A 19,760-nucleotide genomic window follows, 5' to 3' on the forward strand; every position below is an offset into this window, starting at 1 on the left:
TGTTGCATTCACACAAGCACTAGAAGGCTCACTAATTTGATCATCATATTGGGATTTCTCTTCTTGATAGGTATAATGCTTACCTTTCTTAGCCCTTTGGTGTGCATCCAAATATCTATCCTCAATATGAGATAAGGTTGGTCTATTTTCACAAGTGGGACCACCACTCAAAAGGTCAACATAATATTCACCACTTTGATTCTTCTTTTGTGGAGCCATTGTAAAATCCATATCCATATCTGAGTGAGGTGATGTTAAGGGTGTACTCAACTCAATAAGGTCACTATTAGGATCAAACAAAGATTCCGAAATATTCTTAGGCGATTGAAAAAATATAGGTTCTTTTCCCTTACGTCTTTGACGAGTTTGAACTAAAGGTAATTGTTTAAATATGATTTGAGGTTTCTTTCCTTGATCTACTAGATATCTTGTTGTAACCGACATGAAAGAAAAGGTAGTAGGTTATAGGATAATCGTAAGAAACTTTGGTACCAAACTAGGATAGTAAAAGCACTCACTTGTCCAAAAGAGATGTGATAAGATAGAATTTTGCAATAGGCATAAACCAACACTACCACAGAGGTGCCCATGACTTTGGGTGAATACCCTAACACATATGGACCAGGAGGATGATTTAACCAAATTATAAATAATTAAAATTGAATTTTTATGAAAGTGGACGGACAAGAGATTACTAAGACTCTCTAAGCATAATATCAAAGAATCCAAAGGTATATCTTTCTCAACAAGGATGGTCTCTAACTCACCGACTCCAAAAAATGTCACTTGTGAAATCAAAGATCACTGATTCAAGGGGTCAAAGCACAATAACCCAAGGTGAAAACAAGTTTCTAACAATGGGGTAAGTAGCCTAATCTGAATCAGATCAACTTAAGGAGACTGGAAATAATAGGATAGCAAAGCAGTTTGATCATAAAGTCTCGACTCAAGAACTCAAATTTTATTTGTTTTAAATATTCAACTAAGTGTGATAAACTTTGAATTATGAACTAAGCAAGCAAGACAACAATAAGGAATTTCAAGCAAACATCTTCAAGTAATGAGCAAGGGACAAAGAAACCTTGTACATGAACATAATAGTGTCATAATATCAGTCTAATCCCTAGAACCTCCATTGTGTATATTCTCAAAATATTTTCCAATCATGCACATAGTCCTAGAAAAGAAAATTTGGCAGCACCATGGTTCTTAGTAATGTTCAACTTTGTAGCTTTTGCAATCTAGAGTGGGCGAAATCCAATCTCGATACACAAGAGTTTTTACATATTCCAAGAATTTAATCAATAAAAGATACCAAGGAGATCTGACAACCCAACAAAAGACTACACTGGCGAGGATTTTCCCCACATGGACATTTATAGGTTGCTACTACCATGTCAAAAATGGCTATTACCACTTGAGGTTCCATCCACATGGTTGACCCAATAAAGGGAATGTCCACTATGGTTAACCCTCTCTAATCAATGAAGACTCACAAAGTTGTACCACATGGGGACTCGGTTTGGATTCAAGGGTTCCAAGTTTCTGATTTGCCCAAAACAGAATAGAGCATACTTCTCTAGCCTCTTCACCTTACCCAAACATAGTAAATAATATTTTTTGACATTCTAATTCGAAATCACCTCATTAAATTTTTAGAAAAGCCAACAACAAAAACCACCGATCTTAAAAGAGAAAGTACTAATGGATGTTGAGGACAAACCCAAGAGGAATAGTGAGATAATAACAAATATCCTTCCCTACCTACAAGGGGATCTATTGTCGAGAAGAGCTTTGCATGTAAGGCAAGCAAATGAAGCACATTCCCTCAAAAAATCCACAAATAGTGTTCATAAGGCCTAATTACTATGTGAAACACATATGCGTGAAAGTAAATCTAGATCCAATTTTAGAGCACCAAATGAAGTGTGAATCTATGAAAGTATGTAAAAGCACTCAAGCCAAACACATGAGAGGGTTCATATTACTTCCGAATTGAAATGTTATAGAGATTAAAAAAAAAAAACTTAGTAATCCTTGCAATGTGTCTTTTCTCTATTTTACCTTTCATTTATGCTTGAACTCTCACAACAAATAAAACAACAAGCAAAACAAGCCAAAACAAGATATGCAATATATATCCAACTTATGCAAAACTAGGGTTAGATCTAAAAATCTAATTTTTAAGAGTGATAATAACCAACAAATAACTCAAATGAAAACTCACATCATGCATTGATCCATGTAAAAATTAAATGCAATCTATTCATTAAATGCCCTTTTTTTAATATTGATTTTGATCTAGTCAACAAGATTGGACCTATATGATATGAATTCAGATCGAAAACCCTAAATATAGAAAAGAAAAGAGACCCCTATCAAAAATCAGGGAGTTTTTCAAAAAGTGTCAAAATTTAGAAAAAATCTTTTCATTTGTGCCCTAGAGAGCCATTTTGTCAAAATAGACTAGTTTTTACAAATCAAATTATTGAGCCTTAATATGATCTCTAAAATCAAAACACAAAGAACCAACCCTATTTAGAATTTAGAGACCTTTCCAAAAATGTGGAATTTTTCAAAAAATTCGCTAATTTGCACCCTAAAATGATTTTTCATGAAAAATCAAGAAAAATTATAAAAAAATGAAAATACCTTAGAAAAATCTAAAAATTTCACTAAAGCTTATCTCATATGTTGTCACCGTGCAAAACAAATTTAGACCAAAATACCAAGTTGTTTGGGAGATATGATCAAATCTTTAAGATCTAGGGTTTTTTGTCTCTAAATAAATCCGCATAAGGGGGTTAGCTTCAAAAATATCTAAAACCAACAAGTAAAGGTAGGTTGCCCCATGGTGGATGCTAAACATTTATGCCTAAAATGTGAGCACACTTCTGTGAGTCATTATATCCAAGATTACTCAAGAATGAGGTCTTGAATGGCAACTCGTAGCTCTCTATTCATGTACTACAAGGGTTTGTGATAGAGGCTCTCAGTTTGACCTAGTCTGTGCCCATGCAAGTACACCATAAAACAAGAGATTCAAAGATTAAAATATGAATATAAATGAAGATGCAAACTAATCTAAATGATGACAATGCAAAGCAATGGAAGAGAGGAAATCTATCTATGAGAGGAAATATCAATGCAATATTAATCTATGAAAACAAATGTGGATCTAAGCTAATATGAAAATGCAAGGATGGATCATAATGATGGAAGCCATGGATGCATGAGAGAAGAAGGCAAGAAGATAAAGTTCTCCACAAAAAGCTTTAATGCTTAAACTCCTCGAAAAATTGCTCTCCAAACTTGTAGCATAACAATAGCATAATCGTGGATGTCAAAAATGAGGAGAGGGCTCTCCCTTATAAAGAAGAATGTACAATTAAGATTAAGAGACAATAAGATTTAATCAAGGGTGGAGAAAGAATGATTCGTGTGAGACAAAATTTCATCAACGAGCAAAGAGGAGGAAAATTAAATGGAGTCCCACTTAGAAATATGTGCATTTAAGTGTAGAGGGAAAAAAAGAATTCATTTAATTTATTTTTTCAAATGGGATTTTATTTAATTAAAAGGGAAAAAATTCTTTTAATTAAATAGAAAATATTTAATTAAATTAAAAGAGGGATTTTTCTCTTAATTAATTAAATGTAGATTAATTATTTAATTAAAATAGAGGTTTTCTTTTGATTAAATAAGACTTAGGATAAAATGATCAAACCTTAGGAAATGTTGAAATAATTGAATTAATTATAATTTGATCAAAGAAATTGATTTGGATTTATTTAATAAGATATCGCAAACCATTGATTTAGGAAATTTGATAAATTGAATAATGGGGGTCCATAATCTAGGTGATCATTTTAGGGTGCATACACTAGCTGCCCCATTAATAATAGAAACTCAGGGGATTAACACATTGAGATATAGAGCATGACCAACAATAATACAAGATACTCCTATATATTGGCCATATTTATTTGCAACAAATGAAATTATGTCATTACTCCTATATATTGGCCAAGAAATTACACTAGGTTCAAATTTGTGGGTCAAAATATGGCTTCTCAATGGTGCTCATGGACAAATCAAAGAAATTTTATACACAAATAGATAAAAACCACTTTAAATTCCCTTTATTTTTGTTGTCCACTTAAAAAAATCACATAGGTCCAATGTGGGATCACACTGAACCAAAAAAAAAGTGTTTGTAATCCCATTGATCCACTCCACCGTCAAATACCAGTTAAAATGACATGAGCATGAATAATACACAAATTACAATTGTTTACACTTCAATATGCAAAAACTGATATTGAGCACATAGACTATCAAGGATTAACATTTATAACTATTTCATGAGATTGAGAACTTTATATTAACTCTACCTTTACATTGCAAAGATATGTGCACTCATGCAAACCAACCCATAAGTTGCTCACTAAATACTAGAGCAAGAGTGATTGTTAGAATCATCAAATGCAAGCCCTTCATAAAAAAAACTTAACAGAAGTCCATGCTTGTTCCTTTACTCACTTATTATAGAGAGTTCCACTATAATCAAATGATGCCATTCTATAAATTCGTATTACTTGCATTTTGGCTACACTTTGTTAACTTAAAGATCATGTAACTAATCACTCATAATATTTTCCACATATTGACCACATCTCATGTTCTTTCCCTACAAACATATATTCTACAAAAAGAATATTTTTCCTTGTTGCTAATGCTCTTATATTATTACTTATAATTTTACAAACTTGTCAAGTTTTACTTGTGCAAAAACATGACAGTTGTTTTGATTAAATTGATTGTAAGTGCTTTTGTCACCTACATCTATGATCTACTTTAATGCTTCAACATAGTGATACACAAATTTCTTTTACATACAAAAATGCATATAAAATTCTCCATTTAAGATGACTCGATTGTAAGCACATGTTTAAAAGTTTGTAATACATATATGTGGATAATTTCTCACAATATTTAATTTATTGTATAATCTACAACTATTTGATGTTCAATGTTAAATAATTATGCACGTGACGCAAGTTATATTATTCCCCTTATTCTTATACTATTATATTATTACTTGCAATTTTACAAACTAAGAAAATTTACTTGTGCAAAGAAATAAACATTACTATGTTATTTACACGAATTATAATAATCTCAAAAGAAAATATAAATTCTAAAAAATGCTTTTGCATGCAAACATACATACAAAATTCTCTAATCAAGACGATTGAATTGCAATCACATATGTAAAAGCTTGTAACAACTTTATGTAGACATGCATGCTTTAAGACTCATTTTTAACTCATCGTTGGATGAATCTCAACTATTTATCTCAATAATGTAGACAAGTTCTTACTTTATATCCATGTGGTAAACTAAACACACATCACCTAAGGGTAACTATTTTACACTAAGGTTTTGATTACTTGTTTTAAAATTATTGAATGGTTGAATAATCATTATTCGATATAAATACAAAATATTATATTACTAATGCTTCCCATATATATCATATTTATTTTTACATGAAATTTAGTTTTAATTCTTCTTCAGTTATTTTTCCATAAAAGCTATCGTCGCAATTCTTCTTGTAAACATTGAGTAAATCACATACATATTGTAACATTTTCCATTTACACAAAATTTAAATTGAATTCATCCAACTCTAACACAATTCAACTTGAATAAATTTTTAATGTGCTAATTGAATCTTTTGTAATAAAGTTATGCTCTAATAAGAAAAATATCATCATACATATTATTTTAATATATAACAAATCAATACCTTGTAGGGTATATATATAAAAGTTCTAGCATACATCACTACAAACTTTATTAGCATGAGTTGCCCTCCACTCGGAGGATAAATTTAATAAAATCAATTCTAAAACAAATCGTCATATATTTTAAGTAGTAAAACATATCTACATTTTGTTGTTATTTAGTGCTAAAAGTATAGTGACATCTATACTAGTTATATAAACATTTTAAAAATGAACAATTTATATACTTTATTTGATGAAACAAAGTTTTTTAAAAAAAAGTATTAAATAACATATAAAAAAGGAAATTACTCTTTACTACATGGTGCAAGAGCACCTAAAGTACAAGAACATGAGAAGGTTAATATTTATTATTTGATATATTTAAATCCATTTGAGTCATTTATGTTGTATTTGGGTCAAGATGTAAAGGCTATGAAGCCATTTTGTCATAAATTGTAAAAGTTGTCAATTTGCCCTTCCCAGTAAACTCATGAATTGGTCAAGAGGTCAAAATTTGTTTTTAAACCCAAGGAAGGGTAAAAGTATTGTAAATGGTGATTAATATTCCATTATGACATGTTTGTAAGGTTGGAACAAAGTTGTGAGGTCAAAATTTCTAAAATATAAAAGTTGCTTAAATGTTGCAACTTCAAAACTTTACAAAAAGTGCAAAAAAGGGTTAAAGAATGTGACAAGTCGGTTCAAAAGTTGGTTGAGAAATTCTCAACTATCAAAAATCCTATAAAAGCATTGTAATGATCATTCCAAATCAATTAATGAGAATAAGAAGAAAAAATAATCATTTTGGAGCAACTTTGGTCTTTTTTATTATTGTTATTTTGATTGGTTTTTTTGGATTTGTGTTGGTTTCCAAGACTTGTACGACCATTTATGGTTTGGAAATCCTATATAATCTATATATTTTGATAGTGGTATGAATTATCTTTCTTCTCTCTTTGGTTTGGAGTAATTTCATTCAGTTTTGAGGAAGTTACATGATCATTTTAGTGAAAGTTATTGTTTTTAGATTTGAGAACTCTTACAAGTAGTCATGTTGTAACATTTAGTATGGACACATATGGATGGTTAAGAAACTCTAAATAGATTCATTGGAAAGAAATGCGAATTACCTTCCATTTCCTTTTTGTTTGAGACATTTTAATGCAGATTTGTGAAAGTTATGAAGATTTAAGTGAAAACTGGTTTTTAAATGCCTTCAATGGTGTTGTGGGAAAAGATTTGTGCTTCTACAATGATTTATGTATTGAAAAAATTAATGACTTACATATTTGGAAACTATACTCGCAAATGGATAATGTGGAATTGATTTGGTGTCATTTGAAGTTGGTTTTTGAAAGATATTGGATACCCTAGGCAGGGTTACATATTTTACTTCTAGTTTTTGATAGATAAAATGGGTCTTGTTGCAGACAACATAATTTGTAATTCGTGTATTGAATTGTACTGAGATTTGGATATGTTTTAAGTGGTCTAATTTGGAACAATTCCACTAGAGAGTTTTTCATGAAGATGTTTAGAACATATGTTATAAGTAATGGAATCAGATATATAAATTAGGATATGTAAATGGATAAAGGTTGTTTTTTTTTGGGTTAAAACATGTTGTGTTATACCTCGTAAGATGCCTCTATATAATGAAATTATTGAGTTGATGATGAAAGGATAAAAATTATCCTATTATTTATTTGGTTTGTAGGATGCTATGCATCACTATCCTTATTGAAATGTGCACTATTCTTAGTTCTCATATATTATTTAACTTACATTAATAAAATCTTTCTCTATACATTCCACGTATACACTAGCACTAGTTTACAACTAGTAGTCGCAAGTTTTTGTGCTTGCAACGATGAGCCGATATGTGTTTACTTTAAGTAAAATAAAATTTAATTTTGTAATAAATCAAATAAATAATATTTACTTATTTAATTTATTATATATTAATAAATTATTAACTAAAAAATATTCCCATAAAAAAAGGGAAGTCCCAATGCTTCACCTCTGTGAGCATCACCTAGATCCAATGACTACTAAGTGTTCTATTTATTATCATGAGCAATGGATTCTTGTAAATTACTACTCATTAAACACAAGTCAATGAGTTTGACTAAAAAACCACATAGTTAAACACTGATAACAATATCACAATTTAACTTGCCGTGGAAAAATATCTCCTACTTATTAATTTAAAGTACATTAGTTTAAATATATGATTAAAATCATTAAAAAAAAAAAAAAAAACTAAACTAATTTAAAATCTACCAACTTAAATATATGAAAAAAATAAATTTAAAATTAATCTCCATAAAAAAATGATGAAAATTTAATATGAGAAATATAAAAATATATATTAAAAAATAGCAATTACCACAAATATCATATTGACTAAAACTAAACTAATTTTAAAAATAAATTAAAAACTAAGTCTTTAAAAAATAATTATAAAAAACTAAAAACTTAACTAATTTAAAGTCTATTGGCTTAAATATATGAATAAAATAATTATTTTAATTTTTTTTCAAAAATTAATATAAATAAATAAATAAATATATATATATATATATATATATATATATATATATATATATATATATATATATATATATATATATATATATATATAGTTAAAAAATAAGAACTCCTCCCACAAATTTCTTATTGGCTAAATTAAAAATTAATATTAAAGTAAAAAAATAAACTAATTAAAATAATTTAAAAACTAATACTTCAATCAATTTTAAAAATCAAAATTAAATAAAAAGAAAGAAAAAATGCATTGTAATTAATTTTCTAAATAAATAGAAAAAAAAAGTTAAAAATATAGATAAATTAATTTACAAATTAAATACAAGAGTTTAAAATGGAGATAAATAAATAAATAAGAAAAACATAAGAGCTAACAATGTAGATAATGGCTCATTAAATTAAATAAATAGGAAAAAGAGAGAGTTAAAGTTAGATTGAGATAAAATTGGCTAGAAAATAATTAATGGCAAGCGCTGACTATTTTCCAGTGAAATGACAATTTTTCGACTAAAAATGTAATTTTACTTCCAAGATATAGCCCCACATATAGCCTTTCAGCTAAATTATTTTGCAACAAAGAAGTTGTATAGCAATATCACAATTTGACTAGCTGTGGAAATTATCTCCTACTTATCAATTGATGAGCTTAAGGGGCTTTCTAATGAATGGTTCTTAAGGCACAACACTTGGTGAAGGTTTTGCAAATGGGGTTGCAAGCTTTGGGTTTAACCATGGAGGAAACTCCATAGTTAAGCGCGCTTAGGCTAGAGTAGTACTGGGATGAGTGACCTCCCGAGAAGTCCTGGTGCTTCACCCCTGTGAGCATCACCTAGATCCAATGAGTGTTAAGTGTTCCATTTATTCTCATAAGAGATGGATTTATGTTGAATCACTACTCATGAAACATGGGTTAATGAGTTTGACTCAAAAATCACACACTTGAATGATGATAACAATATCACAATTTGACTAACTGTAGAAATTATCTCCTACTTATGAATAAGTTGTACATTGTCATGGATTGCTTTTAATTTTTAAATGACATGAGAGCTAATCTATAGTTAGGGAAATGCTCCTTTAAATTAATGTGAAGAGGACAGTACGTTAATTACGTTTTGTTTTTGGTACACGTGTAAAAATAAGTCTCTCCGAAAAATGCGACTTTATTTTCCATAATAGGCCCACAGAATATGGTAAAATAAAACCATTTAAAATTCCTTTATAAACTTCGAAATGGAGATAGGTATCGTGGTAACGTTTAAAGTTTGCTTTCTTTCGACAGTCTGACCCCAAAGTACGAAGACTGAAACTCACCATATCAAAACCCTCATAAAATTTGGCTTTCTTGCACTGCAGAATGAAGAAAAAGGATTCAGGGAAAGTCAGGTAAGAAAACATTTGAATTTGTTCTTATTGCTCATCTTCCTTTCAAGAGAAATTGTCAAATCATAACATAATTTTGTGGACTTTCTTCATGTAATATTTAATAAATTACGTTCTTATATATTTTATTGATTTCATTCCGATGTAACTTTTTAGATTGATTTGAAATATATAAAACAAATGTGAAGACTTCAGCTACTTTACTCACCTTGTTTTGAACCCTGGGCTTCATTATTGTAATTACTCTTCGTTGTGTCATCTGACTGACAAAATCTATTTTGTTTTCATTATTTAATTTGCCCTGTTACTTGAAAGCTCTAACCGCTTAAGCTTTTCACTCAACCAAGTCTCCTCAACTCACTAATTGTTAAATAACTTGCTGATTAAAAGCACAATTGCTCTGTCAATTTGCTGAACCAATTCCACGGTACTTTTTGTTTTTACTTAGTCTGTCTTGTTTTTCGTAGTTAAGAGCATAGTTGCAGAAATCTGCAAAAAAATCGTGATTATACCCAATTAATCCTGAATCTTAGAGCCGGCTAATTTTTTCACTGAAAAGGTCTCAATTCATGAAATAATCTTTTATTCATTTTTTAATGACCTTTATACATTTAAAGTGCATTATAATCATACTAAAATACCTATAAAATGGTAAAAAAAACATAAATAATCATTGCGAAAACTTATAAACCCTACAAAAAAATCACCAAATTGACAAATTACTTAAAAGTAGGACTAATTCCTGGATGAAAGCAAGATCAATGCAGAATTCGGATGGAAAAACTTTGTAATTTTGTCCCTTTAATTTCTTTTGGCTCTAGAAAACCCTAAACAAAGGAGTGGGAGGAGCAATGGCACTTTGAACAAAATTTGAAAGGGCTTCAATCATCCTAAATTGTGGGTGGCATGTGAGATAGTGACAAAGCAGCTGAAATGAATTTGTTCTAAATCATGGTTTCCATATAATTCAAGCTCTCTGCGTGTATTGCTTCTTGGATTTCGATGAGATCAAATATATAGTTAATATGATATGCTAATTTTAAAATTATAACTATTACTCATTATTATAGATGACCCTTTAAAGTGAAAGTAGCTGTTATCCATTTTACCTCCCGCCAAAATTCAAATTTTGAATGCTTGCCTCGCCCAACGGTCACCTTTCATGTTTAATATTATTTAAATGCCGTGGAAATATTGAAAAAACAAAACGATAAAGCCTTATGTTTTGTTTTGTTGGCCTGCAACTTTCTGCGCCGTTAGATCTTACCCAGATCCACGGTAGGCGCTTTCCTGCATTTTTCAAATGCTCGACCTTTAAATATTGCGGGGAATCCCCTTAGCGATGCGTGACAGGTGGGTCCATGTTCTCTTGTGGGCTGCAGGGTGGACAGGGTGGCAAGTTGAGCTGGCAGATCGGTTGGTGCCCGCTTCCCCGCATTTTGAGCTCATCAGACTTCCTGAAAGTGCGGGAGAGCCCCTTTTTGACGCGTGTCCAAATGACATCACAGAGGTTCAGAAGTACGTGTTCCGAGCACCGTCAAATCTTCACAGATCAACGACTGGCGCATGCCCGCAAGATGGAGTTGCAAGGTAATTAAACAATGCAGGCATGCCCCTTTGCGACACCTGTCCCATGACCTCCCATGTTCCCACTTGTACCTCCCGCCATAGATTTAAAGAGGATCAAGGGTTGGCGCTTCCCCGCAAAATAAAGTTGCAAGAAGATTAAACAATGCGAGGAAGCATTTTGGCGACCCCTGTCCCAGATGACATCACGGGCCCGCCCTTCTCACAGGAAGATGCATGAAGAATCCTCACCGTCCGATGCAAACAGATCCATGGCCGAGGCTTCCCCGCATTATTAAGATGCGAAGACTTTAAGAAATGCAGGAAAGGACCTTGTTGCCGCGTGTCCCTGTGGGACTAGACTGGTTTCATAAGCCGTAGAGTGATGCCAAGGTGGTGCTAGTTGTATGCTAGATGGGGCCGGGTCAGGCTGAGTCAGTTGCCAAGTGTTTCGTGGGTCCAGAAGTTTGAAGAGCAAGCACAGTATTACGGAAGGTCTATGAGATCAACGACCAGGGCTTTCCCGCTTTATCAAGATGCAAGGAAGTTAAACATTGCGGGAAAGCGCCTGAGGGACACGCATCCCAGTGGGCTCGGCCAAGGTATTAACATGAAGGCAGCGCAGCTAAGGTCGCGGTTTCCTGTAACCGTCGCGGTTAGGGTTTGCTGAGGTAGCGCAGTTAGTAAAGAAAGATTGGTCAACCGCGGGAAGACCTTGTGAGGTGGCAGAAGGATAAAAGACCGTTGGCCCAGGTGGCTCATTATGCTTGCAGGATTTGTTTGACCTGCTGACTTTGCTGATTCACGAGCCAGAAATAGGAGAAATCGAGGTTTTTTTGCACAATCTGATCTCTGTGATGATTTCCAACCACCCTCGAATGAATGCTGAACGCAGGAAAACACTCCACCATCTCTAATCCGATCCATCCACCTGGTCAGAGCGATTTAATGGCGTCGTTTCTATCTTCTCAGGCCCTTGTTCCAACCAAGATCAGATATCATTGCATCGAGATCTCCATGATTGTTCTCTGTAGGACTTCCATGCAGTGGTTGTAGAGTAATTATAGTTAGAGGACATCCCAGTTTTGCCTGAACTATAAAGGCAAATTTTGTAGATTTTGTAAAGGTCGACCCTTCTTTGACTTCTCTGATATTGCTTTGCAATTTCACTGTAAATTCCCTTTGCCTCTAAACCGTATGGCATTCTGCCTTATCTCCTTCAGCCACTGATGTAAAGTGCAAGAATCTTTTGCCTCTCATTGGTGCTTTGTAGAGATCTGTAACCTACATGACTGTATCTCTTTTGGCCTATGAATGATATACAAGTGAATCTCTCTTTCCTTGTGTCATTCATTTTGTTTTTCTGATTTGCATGTGGTTGTTAGATTAAAACAAGCCTAAATGTGTATATCTTTTGGTGTCATAATGGTTCAATAGTGCATGTATGGGCAGGGATCAGTTTGAACACTCTATTTTGGTGCATCACCCCCTTAGATTAGAATAGGTAGATTTGCTTTTCATGCATTCCTTCTCCCTTTTCCTCTCCAAGAGTAGTTAGGTGCACTCGGATAGTAAGAGGAAGCTGGCCTTCTCCGGAGATTCAACCTCACAGTTCAAGTCCCACAGCTTGGAGGTTGTTTCCATGTTTCACAAGGTTGTCCTTAGGTAAGACTTTGGACAAGGGTGCAAACCTTTGTGACAACAGTAGCCAACCCCTTTAGTTTATAATTAATATTATGAAGTAGTTTCAAAATTTAAATTTATATTGACTATTAATATATATTAATAGCATAGAAGCAAAAAATGACAAAACAAAGCAATTATACTTGATTAATCTGCAATGAAACATGGGAATGTGTTCCCCCCTTCCCCCCCCAGTCTCCAGTACTTGGACATCTTGGAGACTTGGTGTCATGTCCCCTCTTTCGCGCTAGTTCTTTTGGTGCCTGGTTAATCGATCTCTACATCCGGATAGATTAACAGCATTACCAGTAAGGATACTTGCCAGTCACAAGAGAAGACTTGTCTTAAGTTCGTCATTCAATGTATTAAAGTACATTAATAAAGTTACTTTATGTTATAAGGCATTCACTTTATAAAGTGACTTAAGTGACTAGAAGACAAAATTGGTGTTTTATCCCACATCTCTTATTCCAACACTTTTCCCTCACTTTGAGGTTATAAAGATGAAACTCCGTCGTGGGAAAGAACACACAAGATTTTATGAACTCAATATATTGAAAGTTCTGGTTGCTTTAATGTGACTGGTAATCTCTGAGGACAAAACCCCTCGAGTTGTTTGAGGAAGTTGGACATCACCCCAATTCCCTCTTTTGGATTAAAACACAGTTTAGACAGAAATCAGCAAGAAGGAATGTGATCCCAGTTTCGACAGTTAGAAGTAAGTACAGTCAGAACATACAGTGGAATATGGATTAAATGCATTGATTGTTCTTCCATATGTGTGAACAGCAGCTTTGCCGGCTAAGTAAGATTGCATTCAGAATAAGGATTGTAAGTGAGAACAGTGCACGTGATCTTCCAAAGTGGTTGAAAGGTATTCTACAGTCAAGTAAGGTCATCGACGTTACTGTCACAGATTGAGCCGTTAAAACATATGTCCATCACCACTCGGCAACCTTCTCTTCTCACTATCGAAGGATGTCTATAGGGACAGTATAACCTACGGGTTGTACACCAACAATATATTGGAGTTTGCAGGTTGCAGCAGGAATTACAGAGGTTAGGCACTCAAAGCGGCAGTCGTCTCAGCTCCTATGTCAAGGAGAAAAGTCGCGGGCTGCTGGACTATCAGTGAGAATACAGTCTGTGCCGCATTACCTACACCAGGTCACGTGGTCGGTTCACACAAGGCAGCTAACTCCAGGTTCCATACCTCTTATCTTTGATTATAACATTTAATAACATGCTGCCAACGATGTTATCGAACTCTATTTCCTCGCATTGCTGTACTTTCAGTAGTATTTTGTCTATTCAGTATTAATCTGATAACTTAGTTCCAAGTATTGCTATTGTATTGGAGTTCTGTATTATCCAATCTTTATTAGACTTTGGGCCTGTGTTAGTATAGTTGGATTTGCAGTGGCTTCACAGTTTAAACTCAGAGAACATATACCAAGTGTTTGACCAAATTCCTTGAGCATAAATTTAAAGATTTTTGATCAGATTAGGCAAAGATCATTACACTTGGGGACGGGCACTTGGCATCCCCACATTGCCCAACCTCTATCAGAACACGGGAATGGCCATATATCTAAATATATTTTGGCTGATTGAGGGACATTTCAGATCATTCAAAAACATAATATGGGCTGTTTTTGAGGTTTTGTAGCTGCTATTGGATACATTATTGCTAGTCATGCTGACTACTCTAAATAAAAATCAGAACTTGGGTTTCTATGTTGGTGTTTCTATGTTTGCAATTCATGTGGTGCTACTGTCATCAAGCAAAGCTTACTAGAATATGAAAGAGAAAATCCTTAAGGTATGAAGTGGGATTGAGAGGTGGAAACATAATGATTGAAGAACACGAAGAAAGGGTCATCGATTTCAGTGCTTGAGTCAAACAAAATATCAACTTTTACCCCAAAGATAAGTATAACCATCCCTCAATTATTATTGGGTTTGGGATATCTTATTTTTCATTATGTTGTAAGAATTTATATGGAAGAATATGGTCTGAAAAATAAATGGTAACTAAAGTAAATTTAAGTCTTCTTGTTACATTTTCAGAGGCTTGTCAATTGGTAAGATTTATTTTTTATTTGAATTTGCTTGGAACTTGTATTCAAGTTTTATATGATATGTAAGATGTAAATAATAAAACTATATCTATGGTCCTTGCCTAGTTGTAAGATATGTATGATGCTAAGGTTTTTATGATTCTCTTCCTTATGAAAACCATTTATTAATGCTACTTCTTTTGACAATTAAAGACTAGCTTAAATAAAATATTATAGAATTGTTAATTGGCACTTGGAGAAGGGCACTCGGTGGCTATCCCTCACTTAAACAATCATTAAATATGATTACTTGCACAAAGGAGCATACAAACCAATATCTTATATGTTCTCTTATAGTTCAAATACCTATAGATTGTAAAAAAAATGCCACTCAAGGATCACGAACATAATGAGTACGTATCCACCATATAGTCATGCGTGACATTGCCTTAATAAATTATCTATTGATAAACATATTACAATAATAGATAAGTCGTCTATTATTAGTTAATGGTTATCTATTGTAAATATCTTAAGCTTTAGTTTGCTTTTGTTTTTTGCTTTCTCTAGAATAGAATGTTTCTATTCTTTACAATAGTTTCCTAAGGAAACATTGTCTCATTCTTTTGTATATATTGACCTTTTGGGCTCTATTAATATCAAGCAAGTATTTTACTAGTTACCTCGTAATATGGTATCAGAGCTAATACTTGAATTTTTTCGAAAAAAATTAGAATTTCTTTTTGAAATTATTTGTTTAAATTTTTTTGAAATTATTTCTGTCAATTTCTCAAAAACCCGCCCAAGGTTTTTCTGCCTGGAGAAATTCGAATTTGACTAAAACTCAAGCTAGGGTTTGACCCCTCTGTGAAAATCAAGCAAAAAACAAATCGCAAGTTTTTGTACTCTGTAAATCGTGATTTTGCATCTCAGTTTGGGCATTTTCGCGACTTAGTCTGTAACTCACGATTTGTTGCTGTATAACCTCGTAAATCCCATGCTTCTTTGCTCGTGATTAGATCCTCACTTCAGAGGTGTTTTTTAATTCTAACATTTTTTTACAGACGGGTTTGCTATTCAAAACCACGTCTTCTGTCAAATCCGCCACCGTTTAGAGGTCAACTTTGACGCTTTTTGCGTTTTTCAGAGGTCAAGACAAGTGTTTTGAGGGAGTAAACAACGTTTGAATAACAAACGTTTCTACTAGCAATCTCCATTTTTTTCTTTGCAATTTCAACCTACCAAGCCGCCGGCTAGGGCTTTGCCTGAAACCCCTTGTTTTTGGGGTTGGAAAATTTTTTTGATTGCAAATTTTTGGTGGGTTTTTCAAGAGCTCAACTGGGTTGTCGTTTGTTTTTTTGGGTATCTCGATTTTTGTGCCTCAATTTTCGAGCCAACGGATCCAGAAAATGACAACATATTCCATGTGGGTTTTCCGAGCTCTCTTTTGGGTCACTCCTCGATTCTTTTGGATCTTTCGTATTTTTGCCTCGAAGAACGTGCCTTCACAAATTTTCATAGTTTTTCATTAGAAAACGTGCCATGGCATCTCTGACCAATATTCTGCTTGAGCATAACTCCAAATTCAATGGTCACAATTATGGAGCCTGGAAGCAATGCATTATTGCAATCTTTGAATATCGGAACACCGATCAACTTGTTCTGGGTGTTACGAAGTGTTTGACTTCTCCGGGTCCTGATCAAGATACATGGGATTTGAATAATCGAGAGGTTGTGATGCTTCTCAAATTATCCATAGCTGATGATCAGCTTTCTCAGATTCCATCTGACAAGATAGTTGCCAAAATCTAGACACATCTCAAAGGTCTTCATGAGACTTCTGACAAGAGTAGAACTTTTTTTTGAAAAACACTCAGTTTTCTATTGTCATGGATGTGTGCACCTCGCTCCAAGCACACCTGAATCAGATTCAAGAAATCCGTGATTAGTTACTTGCCATTGGTCGCAAGATGGAGGAAGACGATATTGTGGTTATCACTCTTCAGAGTTTACCAAAATCCTATGAGCATTTTATCGAGACTCTCAACATTACATCCACTAGTGTTGATTTGAAGTTCATTGATCTCTGCACCCTGTTGCTTCAGCAAGATCGGTGGAAACAACAGTTCGGTAGCAGCTCCAGTTCCATCTCCATAGAGCAAACTTTTGCTATGAAATCCTTTTAGAAGGATAAAGACAAGTTTCAACAACCATCTCAGTAGAAGTCTTTTGCTCCAGCTTTCAATGGTTCCAGAAAGAAGAACATTTAATGCAACTATTGCCACAAGTTTGGTCACATGAAGGTTGAATGTCAGAAATGCTTAGCTGCACAGTTTAAGCAATCAGGTTCACAGCCCAAAGTGAACAGTGCAGAGCACACTGAGCAGGCAAAATTTGTCTTTTACACCTTCATGGCTAAAAGACCTGCAGATCATGTGAAGTCATCTGCCTGGTACATTTATTCAAGTGCCTCTTGTCACTTCACTCATCGTAGAGACTGGTTTACTGACTACAAGCCTTATTCAGACTGTTATTTTTGGTGGTGGAGAAGAGTACACGGTTGTCGGTAAAGGCAACATTCAGATTCAGTATGTTGGGAGGAATCTCATATTCCTTGATGTGTACTACGTTCTAGGGATGGAACTAAATCTACTCTCAGTCAGTCAACTGCTACGACATTCTCCACACTTGGTAGTCACCTTCAATTCACATCAGTGCACCATTATTACCTTCAGTTCACATCAATGCACCATCACTAATCGGGCGACTAAGTCTATAGTTGCAGTAGGTCTCGAGGATCATGGTCTTTTCAGACTTTCTGATTCTGGTGATTCTCAGGACTTAGCTATGGCTGCTCAGTGATCTTTGGTCAGCACACTTTGGCATCAGTGATATGGGCACAAAATGTGCATTATCTCTCACAACTTGCTCAAGATGAGTTTGTTCTTGGATTACTAGAGATTCATACTCAGCACCTTGGAGTTTGTGACGCATGCTAGGCTGGGAAGCAACATCGCACACCTTTCACCAGTGGTGATTTTGGTGAGCTTCTCAGGTACTTCAGCTTGTTCATGCCGATATCTACGGCCCTATGGCCACTCCTTTTGTTCTTGGGTCTAGGTATTTTCTGTTGTTTGTTGATGATTTCAGTAGAAAAATGTGGGTGTATTTCATTAAAAAGAAATCAGATGCATTTACTATATTTTAGAAGTTTAAACCCTTAATTGAAAAAGAGTTTGAGAAATCTATTATTACTCTTAGATCAGACGATGGGGGGGAATTTTGTTCTAATGCTTTTTCCAGCTTCTTGGATACACATGGCATCAAACGCCAATTAACCACACCCCACATGCCACAACAGAACAGTGTAGTTGAATGTCGGAATAGGACAATCACCGAGATGGCTCGTTCCATGCTCGAACACAAACATGTTCTGAAGTAGTTTTGGGCAGAAGCAATTAACACTGTAGTTTATCTGTTGAACCGATCACCCACCGTGGCGGTCAAAGTTAAAACTCCGAAAGAGGCCTGGTTAGGTTGCAAGCCCAGAATCAGTCACCTGAAGGTTTTTAGCTCCCTTGCTTTTGTTTGGATCCCTGATGCTTCACGCACCAAGTTGGATGCCAAGAGTTAGAAACTCATGCTTGCTGGATATAGCAATCTTCACAAAGCCTACCGCCTAATCGATGTTGAGACATCTTGTCTCTTCTACAGTCGTGATGTAGTCTTTGATGAGCAACGAGGACCTTTTATGCCTGCTTCTCCTGTTCCTGATCCAGCAGACCAGCCTATGCAGGGTCATGATTTGGGAGTTCGGCTTCCATTAGGTCCATCTAATGGGAGGGCTCCAGTAGCTCTAGTTATTCCAATGATACCTGTACAGACACCTCCCGCTTCTCCTGCAGGATCACCTCGCTTTGTAGATGCTTCACTTGAGTTTGATCCAGCTTCTTCTGATGAGGATCCTGCTGATCAAGCATCTTCTAGCACTATTGTTGGTCATTCTCCTATCCGGCCTAAGTGGTGGGCTAAGGCACTTGCTGATCTTCGTGATGATGAGCTCATTGATGGGAGAACTGCTCGGAAAAAGAGAAAAACTACATATTCTGTTAACTTTGCTCTTATGGCCAACATTCACAGTGTGTTTGAACCTCAAACATATTCCGAGGCTAAAGGAATTCCAGAGTGGGAACAGGCCATGACATTTGAACACCAGAGCCTGTTGAAGAACAACACCTAGGTCCTTTCTGATCTTCCACGAGGGAAGAAACCCATTGGCTGCAAATGGGTCTACAAAATCAAATACAAATCAAATGGTACTTTGGACAAGTACAAAGCTTGTTTAGCGGCGCAGGGCTTTTCTCAGCGTCAGGGCATTGATTATGAGGAGACCTTTGCTCCTACTGCAAAGATGAGCACCATCAAATTAGTCCTAACCATGGCAACACAATTTGGTTGGAAGGTCCATCAGATGGATGTCAAGAGTGCTTTCTTGAATGGTGATCTTCATGAAGAGGTCTACATGACGCAGCCTCTTGGTTTCAAAGTTGCTGGTAAAGACCATCAGGTTTTCAGATTGGTAAAAGCTCTCTATGGCTTGAAGCAGGCCCCTCGGGCATGGTACATCAAGATTGATAAGTACCTCAGTGATCAAGGCTTCAAGAGTTCTTTAGACTCAAATCTGTACATCAAGACTACTGACAGTGACATCATCCTTCTAGTTATTTAT

General features: G+C 34.6%; 1 protein-coding gene across 1 annotated transcript in view; it reads left to right on the top strand.

Moving 5' to 3' along the window:
* Window positions 1–9,587: 9,587 nt before the first annotated feature.
* LOC149542174 (protein phosphatase inhibitor 2-like) overlaps window positions 9,588–19,760 on the top strand; it is a 49,526-nt gene continuing 39,353 nt past the window's right edge. The window contains exon 1 of the mRNA XM_089797197.1: window positions 9,588–9,725. Coding sequence (XP_089653323.1) covers window positions 9,697–9,725 — 29 coding nt within the window. The 5' untranslated portion in view covers window positions 9,588–9,696. The remainder of the gene's footprint in view (window positions 9,726–19,760) is intronic.

The sequence above is a fragment of the Cupressus sempervirens genome, chromosome 8 (assembly GCF_028749045.1).
Source record: "Cupressus sempervirens isolate cs-2001-9-10 chromosome 8, ASM2874904v1, whole genome shotgun sequence".
Classification (NCBI taxonomy): domain Eukaryota; kingdom Viridiplantae; phylum Streptophyta; class Pinopsida; order Cupressales; family Cupressaceae; genus Cupressus; species Cupressus sempervirens.